Source organism: Alosa sapidissima, chromosome 8, assembly GCF_018492685.1.
Source record: "Alosa sapidissima isolate fAloSap1 chromosome 8, fAloSap1.pri, whole genome shotgun sequence".
NCBI classification, from domain to species: Eukaryota; Metazoa; Chordata; class Actinopteri; order Clupeiformes; family Clupeidae; genus Alosa; species Alosa sapidissima.
This window is the reverse complement of record NC_055964.1, coordinates 22,597,236-22,608,499: the sequence shown is the minus strand read 5'-3', so window position 1 is coordinate 22,608,499 and position 11,264 is coordinate 22,597,236. Positions and strand designations below refer to the sequence as shown.

Genomic DNA, 11,264 nt, shown 5'->3' with positions numbered 1-11,264 from the left:
TAACCTTAAATATTTCTTCTAGAATAACTACTCTAGCAGGTCGTTTTCTTCCTAAGGGTAATGTTTTTAGCTGAAGTCCATCTGCTATAAATGGTTTAGTCCACAGAGACACTGCAATGTAACAGCTCTTTCAAATTCTTAAAGCAAGAAGGAAAATTCAACAGTGGTCAGGCAACATACTCAAGATAAACTACGTCATATTCAGTTGGAAATGGAAAGTCAGTGTGATGGGCATTACAACGTTTAGCTTTTAACTTTCTTCTTCAATTTAAATGTACACCCAATCAAGAACAATTCCTGCACACTATCAATGGGAGTAATGTTTTCAACTTTTCATAGAAAACATTCAGTTTGGCATGGTCTTATAATTTCAAGCCACACAACATAACATCACACGACATTCCCTCACAAGAGAACATCTCGAAGGTATTTCAAGTAGACTACGTGGTTTAGTTACAAATACTGGTAAATTGGTAAAGTAAACCTCCTAATAGAAGGATGCTGTGGCTTTTTGCTAGGAGAATGAGGATCTACCACCAAGTTAACTTACTCAGGTTTTGTCACTAAACCACATACTTAGAATATCCCCCTGGTGTTTACCTTGATGTTGTGGGATAGAAATATAACATTCACAGTAGCCTTAAATACATGCTGAATGACTGAATTGGGTTATGTAATCAGAAAACTCAGGCAGGAAATGTCAATGCCTCAAAATGATATCCTATATTTTCACCCACAAGAGGTCAGCATTGACCTTGTTTGATAAGATCAGACACTTTCAGGTCTTCAGCAACCACTCATTGGACCGATTTCAGTTTTAGCAATAACATTTATTTTTTAAAAAATCATAAAAAATGAAGCACAAATATACAGTTGGTATAATTTAAATGCATAGAACTACATGAAAAGTAAGATTGAAATATAACTAATAGGTTTAACAGGAAGATGTTTTCTGGTTAAATAAGCTAAGAGGGTACAGGGGCCCTAAAGGGACATGGTGGGAATTTATTCTCACTATGGAGGGAATACGTTTTTTTGAGCTCCTATTGAGTTCCCTCACAATAGTTTTGCGTTCTCTCGCAATACGTTTTGTGTTCCCTCACAAAGACAAAAGTATAGCAAGGGAATGCAAAACTATTGCTAAGGAACGCAAAGGTATTGCAAGGGAATGCCAAGCAGGGAATGCAAATCTATTGCGAGGGAATGCAAAAGACAACTCAAAAGTTGCTCAAAAAATAAATTCCACCCTTATATACAAATTTTCCACCATGACCCTTTGGGTGCTCTGTGGGAGGGTGAGCAGGACAAGAGGATTTTACAGTGGTCTTCTAGAATCAACAGTATAGAGAAGGTATACATTCATTGTGTTTGACCTTTCAGGGAGACTGGCTTTCAGACTTAGAGAGCGAGAGTAGAACTCCACCAAGGGACACTTCTTTGACAAGATGACAAGACCGCTCCAAAGAAGCATCAGTAATGAATACTGAAGTGAATCTGTTCCTGGACATTAATGTCAATAATAAGACACTGTGGAGGTGATGGGTCATTATTCTCTGTACAAATTCTCTTCATAAAAACACCATGACCAATGGGCTTTTTTTAGGATAAAAAAATAAGTGTTTTGTTTTTGATAGAAGAGACATTCTGGGTCTATTGCAGCGTGTGCTGGGATGCTAATGCTGCCAACATATCTGGATGTAAGAGGAGTGGGTTCTTAAGTGCAGCGTTCCAACATTGCAACGGACCCTTTGTGTCAAAAAAAAAAAAGAATAAAAAAAAAAATATATATGAATGTGATAAATGCTGATTCACCCGTTTCCCACTTCAGAGTGTGGGTCCATGGTGCTGAGCAATCTGGAAACTTTATGAACGAGGTAGTAATACACCGGTACAGTTTGCATTTCTATTTCTGTAACAGCTGCAAACACATGTTAATGCAAAAAAATAGACTGGGGCTTTGCAAGTGAGTCACACAACGTGCTAGTCCAAAGACAGGGGCAAAAGGCGCACGCGGTCTGAACAGAGGTGTCTCAAGTACTCCTCTATTTTGGCTGTACTTGTACACGGCAGTGCAGTGCTGCTGGTGTGGCAATGGTGCAAAAGTTCCAAGATAATTCACCACAAAATGCTTAAAATAAAAAATTAGCAAGAACAATTTTATATTTAAGCTTGTAGGAGTGGCAGGGGTCACAAAGACTACCGTTGCATTTCTTTTGTGTGTGTGCACAAGACACAAGCTCTCTTAACAGCAAGAGATGGGGAGGAATGCCACTTACGTGCTTTTGGCTGTGCGGGTGTGTGCGTAGTTTATTATGGCAGATTTAAGAGTCAATAAAAAGCATTCTGCTTAAGGTATTTGATCTACAACAGCTTAATCAGATTTGGAGCCAACTATGGCAGAAGATCACTGTGCATGAAAAAAACCCATGGGTCATAATACCAGACGGAGGGAAGTGAAAAGTGACGAGGCACGTTGGCTTTCTTCCTACTGGATGGGCCCAACCAATAATAAGAGTCAATCTTGTTAAGGCATTAACTGCGCTCGTCTGTGTGAACTATTTCTTCGAAACGTTCTGATATTTAAAACAGAAACATTTTAACAAAACTTTGACATTGGCACAATATTTGTTGGCCGTGATGTGTATGGATTTTTTTGTACATTTCTCAGCTATGTTAGTGTTAAGCGACAGACAGACAGACATTTACTGTTAATATGAGAATGGAAGACAACTAGTGCTTGAACACTGAAGCAACATTTTGGTTAGGTTATACGAAAGAAGAATGTTTAAAATCAACAATAAACCAAAACAGTAGCTTACATGAACTATGGAGTCTGGATGTGACGGCATTTGTTCAATACTCTAACACGTAAACCATCTAAATATTTCAAATATACATCAATTTTAATGGGTATAATGGTGTATAATTGTTCAAAGCTGACAGGTTTTGATTACCCTGGAGAGCCTGAAATTGGGAAGCATGAGCGCACCTCTAGGTGGTGCTACAGGCCCATACTGTTCCTGCTTGTTTGGATATTAATGCTTATTGCTATTAGCTGTGCCATCTTGCAATAATCATTTGCAGATATAATAATCCCTGAACTGACCCATGCTAATGACATATTCTGTTATTGCTTGAATGAACTTCAAAAAGAGTATGCCTCTATTTTTTTTTTGGTATGCACTTGTGTGTGTGTGTGTGTGTGTGTGTGTGTGTGTGTGTGTGTGTGTGTGTGTGTGTGTGTGTGTGTCGGAGGAGTTGGATTATTGAAGACTGTGGGACTCTCATCTGTGTCAGGCCTCGAGGCCTCACTCTATTTCCACGTCCTCAGAATGCAAGCACATCCCTTGCTGTCTTGCAGTGAAATTATAGCATTGGCAAAGATCGACTGCAATAGTAAAAAAAAAAAAAAAAGAAATACATTCATGGAGGACACGCAAATGTCAATATGAGACGCAGGTGGAATCCTGAGTCAAGTCTGGGAATCGCTCACTCAAACACTGCATACACATCGCACACAAACACATGTGTATGCACTCAAAAACACACACACACACACACACACACACACACACACCAATGGTGTGCATCTACTTTTGTGTGTCAACAGAGCCTACGCCACAACAGTGTGGTGCGCTGCTCAAGTCTCATGGCGCCCGCTCCACGCTCAGTAGCTCCCCGTCAGTTGGGAGGGGAACTGACCGTCGAGGGGTCCCTTGCATCCCCCTTTGTCTGTGGTACTGTGTGTTGATGCCTCACCAGAGACATCCTGTTACGGGGCCAAGGGGCAATGTGCCTTGGCCTTTTTGCCACCACCGCAACACCCCCACCTTCTCTCTTTCAACTCCACTCTACTCGTGCTAGGGTGTAGATGGTGTGGCTTTGATGTATGTGGTGGGTGGGGGGTGAGAACGAACTCGACGTGCTGTGAATGCCTTTCCACGGTTTCGCCCTCAAAGGAACATGTACTGGTTGTCGATGGCCCGCTTGTGGCTCCTGCTCGGGGGCTCCAGTTCGTAGTCCGAGTCCCGCTGGGGCAGCAGGGGGGGCAGGGGGTTGGGGTGGCGCTGGAGCATCGGCCGCCGGCCCACCGACTCGCTCCGCCGGAGGGGTGGCGGGGCTGGCCGGTCGGGGAGGGCCGGGGGCCGCTGCGGGAGCGAGGGGTGCTGGTGCTGCTGGTGCTGGTGGTGGTGGTGGTGCGGGGACGTCCCCGACGGAGCCAGGCCGGACGTGGGGGAGAGGGAGTTGGCCGAGGGGGAGAGGCAGGAGCGGCTGGGCGGCGTGCAGAGCGCCAGGCTGGGCTCTGAGCTCCAGCGGTGCAGGGAGAAGGGCACCAGCACGGCCGGGGAGTTCTGACCTGTGGGCGGATGGAACACACACACACACACACACACACACACACACACACACACACATAAGAGACAGGGTTTAAGTGATAAGGCAGGTGTGCCGTTTATGTGTGTGTGTGTGTGAAATGTGTGTGTGCATGAGATATTACTATAACAATAGATAACATAGATAACAATAGGGAGCGAGAGCCAAGAGTGCACAGGTTGTGCAATTGTGTGTGTTTTTGAGTGTGTGTGTATGCGTGTTCTGCATGAATTCTCAGAAGTGCTCAGTTGCTGTCTCAACCACATGACAGAAGTGGGAATCCTGGCCGTCAGTCTACCCCTACTCTGTCACAGACCATCTGTTCGAGAGTCTCTCAGACACTCAGACACACACACACACACGAACACACACACACGAACACACACACACGAACACACACACGAACACACACACACACTTCAGAAAACAACGGAAGCGCCCCATTCCAGTTCTCATTAACAGCCCTACATATCTGTAGTTTCACTTTCAGCCATCAGGTACACCGGATAAGTGACACAATCTGACACAATCTGTGCTGTTAGCCTAGATATGGGCTCTTGGGGCTCTGGGATCTGTGCATTTGTTGTAGCCTTTTAAAGACTGTGGCATTATACAATATATGGAAATGAGGGGTGTATTCGAGTGTAGTGGCAGTGCATGAATGTGTCTGCGTGTGGTTCAGGTTGCGTGTGTACTACCTTTATCTTCTTGTGACTTTGAGCACCTGAGGCATGCTCTATGTGTGTGTGTGTGTGTGTGTGTGTGTGTGTGTGTGTGTGTGTGTGTGTGTGTGTGTAAAAAAAGATCCGTAAATGGCATGTGCGTGTTTGTGTGTAACTAGATCCGTAAATGGCATGTGCGCATGTGTGCGAGTGTACCTGCTGAGGTGGCACTGGCCACTACGTAGCTGGACAGCGTGACGTCGCAGGCGGCCCCACACTCCAGAGGGATGGGGTAGAGGCGGAAGTGACTGAGCATGTCCATGACGGAGGGGAAGCGCAGATGCTGCACGCGACACTGACCCCACTCCGTCAGCGACAGGCGCAGGTGCTGCGGAGAGGAAGGAGGGAAAGGAGAGTGAGTGAGAGAGAGAGAGAGAGAGAGAGAGAGGAGAGAGAGAGAGGGAGGGAGAGAGAGAGAGAGAGAGAGAGACGGAAAGAGGGAGAGAACAGGACAAAAGAGTGGTGACAGTCACCAAATGCCGTATCTCGCAACTGTAGCAAAAGTGGGACGTTTTCGGAGGCACCCGGCGAGTTCACTTAAGGGGGTTTTCTCTGGCCTCTGCTGCACCTTTCCACCAAATTTCATGTGAATTGGCCCGTGCAGATTTTGCATAATCCTGCTCACAGACAGACCACACAAAAACTCATAGACTCTGTGGTAGAGGCAATAATGAAGGAGTGAGCAGGAGAGAGAGAGAGTGAGTGGGTGGAGGGGTGGTGGAAGGAGAGGTTACAGAGGACATTTCACAGAGAGGTAAGACAGGAAATGACTTCTCTAAACATTGCCGGATTAAACTATGCAAACCACGCATCCCAAGTGGGTCCCAGTACTGCGGCGGCGCTTGAGCTCCTTCAACCGGGGGAGCGCGGAGCCGACAACACCAAGGTCACTCTGTAGGTGCAGGTCCATGGGACCATGAGCACTTCTCCACGTGTGCCTCTAGAGTGCTTTTCAATGCATCTGATATACATGTTGATATGTATACAACTACGAATCCTTGAATATTTGGTAGAGTCTCAGGTGTTTTTTCAGGTGTTTTTTTCTTTAGGTCAAGTTGTCCGAAAGTTGTGGACTAAGAGGTAAGACAAGCTTATAAGCAGTTGGGTTTCTGATATATAAAAGGGTGATTAATGAACCCGATGCTGAAAAAAAAAAAAAGTGTTCACGTAAGCACATGCTAGAAAAACAAAGACCACCAGTGTCATTAGCGGACATGAAATATATGGAATTATCTGTGTCCTAGTGATGTGTCCCCGTCTTTAGGTTTTCATAAAATACGGCTGGAGTGGACTGTGCAGTTGCAGGATGGCCGCGGGGGCAGAGGGAGAGTTTGTGTTGTCTCATCCTGTCAGATTTATGTTGTGTTTTGTTTTGCCAGAAAGGATGTATTTGAGGATCTGGAGGCCTAGGCCGGAGTACTGTTAAATCTTCTTCAGATCTGGAAGGAGATAGCATGTCCAAACTAATGGAACCATTCAGTTCAATTTGGGACAAATGAAAATGTATGCTACACCGAAAGTCTAGTAAATTAATGTGCAGCCAGTTGTAAAATAGCAACTGTTTTTGAGATATAATTCATCCACAATTCTGCCAAAAAGTTGTCGCTGTTTGAGCTCAGCCAATCAAACTACAACCCTTCTTTCCGTGCTCCTAACGTAACGTGTTCATTGGCTGGGATCATTTATGGCTCAGTCCAGGCCACTATGTTTCTTTCCCATTTTCGACTGTGTGTAAATGGCTTTGTGTACAAAGCCCAGAGCTTTTCTGAGCACCCGAACAAAGTGTGCAGTCAGAGGACCGTGGGGACCATTTAAAAGGTGTACTGGATCAAAATCGTGGACTACACCTTTAATAACACCGCTTTCAGATAAGTTTAGGTTTTAGGGTTTCCAAATTGAAGGTGGTATTTCCATAAACAGACCAGATGGCTGACTGTTAAATGTAAGCCAGCAACAAGTGTTGCCACGGTTTCGTGTGGGTGCACATGTGGCAGAAATCAGACCAAAGAAGGGGGAGGAAAAAAAACGTTGGCACAAGCCAGGAGTCCATAAAACATGCGCCAAGGGGGCGAGAGGAAAGGTGCCCTATTTATTAATAAGCCACAGGTGGGTGACGTTATCTAAGGGCTTAGCACCAAACAATCAGTGATCTATCCCCATGTGACCTATACAATCCTAACACTATTTCAAGCTGCTTTGGACATTCAATTTATAATGGATAATAACGTATACAATGCATTTCAATAAAATATCAGGTTTCTATGAAAATAATATCGTAATGTGATTATGTTTTTAACTTAAAGAGTGATAAATGAATTTGAAACCCATGTCCCATAATGAGACAAATATCTCTAAAACAAGTCCACAGATTTACATTAGAGTTAGCGGCCATTAATAAGAGGAAAGATTTGTAGCTTAAGTTCCAAAATGCCATGCTAATCAGTTCTGACTGGGATGAGTGCCGGTCCTGGTGCTGTACCTTGGCCTTGCTCTGGTAGTTGAAGGTGAGGACGTAGTCCCCGCGCCGCGTCTCACTCTGGCGCACCAGGAAGACGCCGTGGCCTTCCAGCCCCGAGCTCTGCACCAGGTGGGCCGCCTTCACCCGCGAGATGGGCCCGTGGAACCAGGGGTACGATGACAGGAAGTGATGCGTCTTATGGTACACCCGCTCTGGTGGCGAGAAGGATGGTGAGCCTGCAGAGGGTGGGAAGATGTGAGATATGGCTCACAAAGACGCGGACAGTGTACATTTCAAACAACCATGAGTCAGCTGAATGAGTCTTCTGATGATATTATAGTCTCGAGATTTTGTCTTTTTTATTGCAGTATCTCCACCTATGATTGAACAATAAGTAAGGCTTTGCTTCATAGACAAAAAGCTGCTAGTCTTTCCGCAGCACCTGACAGCACACCCATATCAGGGCCCCAATCTCAGAAACCTCAGAGGCGCTCACCCACCTCATGATCACAGAGATCAGAGATGCAAGCTACGCAGCGATTTCTGATCATGAGGTCTAATCTCCATTCTGTTCCTCACGGGCTGTTGGTTACAGGTTTGTCGGGATTATTTGATTTGTTGCACCAGTGAATGTGCAGTCATACACACCCTGGCTGGTCGACTCGGAGCTCTCTCTTCTGATTCCTGTACTGGAGTCTCCCAGAGAGGGAGATAGCAGCTGCAAATCCACACTGTCGGACCTAACACACACACACACAAGCATATGCGCACACACACACACACACACACACACACACACACCTGATGAATATGATGTGGATTCATCATATACATTTCAACCAGAACAGGAACAATCCAACATAACATACTGTGTGCTCCATGTTCCTGTAAGTTTTTCATACATTCCTTTTTTCACAACATTGATTTCACACAGCCCAATATTTGCCTTCTGTTGCATTATGTTATTCTCACGGGTAGGAGCATGACCCCTTTTGTCTGTTTCAGATGAATTGATAGAGGAAATAGGCCCTTGACTCTGTGTGTGTTTGCAAGTGTGTGTTGGGGGTACAAGATGGCCTACTTGATAAGTAAAATACTGGCATTTAGTCTCATTCCGTGTCCATTTACTTCAAACTGGGTCTATCTTAATTTTCCGACTATTAACTACATTGCATGTTGACTGCATGATGTAAAGCTATGTCATGTATTGAAAGACATAATCAAAATGCATCAAGTAGTCTTTTTTTTAATGTAATCTGGTCTGATTGTAGTTACTTGGTTTTTGTAATCTGATTATGTAATCCAGATTACTTGTAATCGGTTACTACCCAGATTTTGTATGGTTATGGCTATGGGATTTGGCAGACACTTTTATCCAAAGCGAGAATCCAACTCAAAAGGTGGATCCAGGATTGTTTTTCTTTTTCTTCGAGGGCATTTTATGAACAGAGTGAACTGTAGGTTTGCACTCTCCAAGTGCCTATTTATTATTTATAATTTGCTTAATTATCTTTTTATTAAGTGCAGCATACTACCCTCAGCTACCCCAACTGCCTCTGGACCCTCGGTCATCCTGAAGGATGAGCAACTGACCCAGGTTCAGTTGGTCACCACGATTCCGATCCCCACGACGTCAATAGGAGGAAAGAAATCGCTCAGATCAGATTCAAAATAGGAAGTGTGTGAGAGGGGCAGACCAAAAGGAGGGAGGGGGGATTGGGGCCAGGGGTCAAGGGGGTCAACAGGAAGAGAGAGACGAGGAGAGGGCAGGGCAAAGACAGAGGCCGACTCCTTGAGGAAGTACATGAACACAGTGCAGAGCGAGAGAGAGAAAGAGCGAGAGAGAGAGCAGAGAGAAAGGGAGAGGAGAGGAGAGAGAGAGAGAGAGAGCAGAGAGAGGGAGAGAGCAGAGAGAGGGAGAGAGAGAGCAGAGAGAGAGAGAGAGAGAGAGAGAGAAAGAGAGAAAGAGAGAGAGAGCAGAGAGAAAGAAATGGGACAGTAGGGCCTAGAGGAAGGGAGGGAACCCACACAAAAGCCTCGGGGCTAGGTCAGGAAGCGTCCCTTGTAATTCTTGGACAAGCAAAATGTTATTGTATGTGATACCCAAGCAGCAGCGCCATCCTACACAGACCCTAAACTACATGTGACAGAGACAGAGACAGAGAGAGAGAGAGAGAGAGAGAGAGAGAGAGAGAGAGAAAATAGAAGAGAAAGGGTTGAAGAGACCAGGGTGAGAGAGTGAAAGACAGAAGGAGAGAGAGCGTGAGAGAGAGGCAGGCCAGCTGAGATCCTGCTGAATTGCTGACTTCAATTCTCAGTAATCTCAATAACAGGAAGGCAGCACATGCTAACTCCTGCAAGCGCTCTGTATGTGCCTATGCACTTCACGTCTCACAACTCTCATTCTCTCTCTCTCTCTGTGTTTATTCTCATTGCACTGATTCCCTGGCTGCCTGCTCTCTCAGGCTTGCTTTGTTCCAGGTCTGTCAGCTCCAACTCTCTTCCTCCTCCTTTCTCTCCTGGTCCCCTGCTGGGTTTGTACAGTTTATGTGTGACTGTGTGTGTGTATGTGTGTGTGTGTGAGAGGAGAGAGAGAGAGAGAGAGAGAGAGAGAGAGAGAGAGAGAGAGAGAGAGGAGAGAGAGGAGAGAGAGAGAGAGAGACGAGAGAGAGAGAGAGAGAGAGAGAGAGAGAGAGAGAGAGAGAGGAGAGAGAGAGAGAGACTGTGTATCTGAGAAGAGGAAGTCAGACAGAGAATTCCAGACATCTGCAGAAATGTGAAAGGTCCTGAGATTCCCCCAGTGAGACCTCCCCCGGCTTCCTCTTGAACAGCTCTCTCTTTTGCGCCTCGCGCACACACACACACACACACACACACACACACACACACACACACACACACACACACACACCACACACACACACACACACACACACACACACACACACACACACACACACACACACACACAGAAAACATCCAAGAGAATACACACACACACACATAGAAAGCACACATTGCCATCTATCTATAAAGCAAGAAGCGTCTGTGTGTCTGTGTCCGTGTGGCTGTACTGTACTAAAGCACCTCGGCCGTTTGTCAGACTGACCTAAGATTTTGTATGTGGCTCGCGTGTGGCACAAATGGTGTGCATCTTGATTTTGAAGATTTTTGAATGCATATTTCAAAATATGCGTATTTACGTAGGACATTTATCGCTGCACTGCACTGTTTCCAAGGGACCAGTTTCAGGGGAGCTCCACCCCATGTCTATTGTGTGGCTACAGTAGGTCTCACTTTGATGATAGTACGCGGATTTTGCAACAACACGCCAACAAACACGGGTATAAAAGTATGTGCAATAAACAGACGCATCGAATAGCCCAGGCTACTTTGGACTTGAGACTTTGACTAAACAAACGACAATTCCGACTGCAAGGTCCCAAATTGAAATGAGCGATAGGTTAATGCCACATAGCTAGACAACAAGTGGCAAATTTCAAACATGATGCATCATTACACAAAATGGTTTGTCTTCAGTATTAGGAAGTTATTCAGTAAGCTTAATACACATTTAGCCTTAACTCAAAACAGTTGTTAGGCTTATGTCATTCTGATCTGTAGAAATGTCACATGCAGCCATGCCTAAATTTATTACACATTTATTAGAGGCCACATTAACAGAAATGTTCTAAGAAATGTTCTAACAG

At 45.1% G+C, this 11,264-nt stretch overlaps 1 protein-coding gene across 1 annotated transcript in view; it reads right to left on the bottom strand.

The window, feature by feature from the left end:
• Nucleotides 1-2,216: 2,216 nt before the first annotated feature.
• Nucleotides 2,217-11,264, bottom strand: part of sh2b3 (SH2B adaptor protein 3) — a 33,452-nt gene continuing 24,404 nt past the window's right edge. Inside the window, exons 4-7 of the mRNA XM_042101622.1 lie at nt 8,203-8,294; nt 7,576-7,790; nt 5,253-5,424; nt 2,217-4,357 (exon numbers count right to left, since the gene is read on the bottom strand). Coding sequence (XP_041957556.1) covers nt 3,954-4,357; nt 5,253-5,424; nt 7,576-7,790; nt 8,203-8,294 — 883 coding nt within the window. The 3' untranslated portion in view covers nt 2,217-3,953. The remainder of the gene's footprint in view (nt 4,358-5,252; nt 5,425-7,575; nt 7,791-8,202; nt 8,295-11,264) is intronic.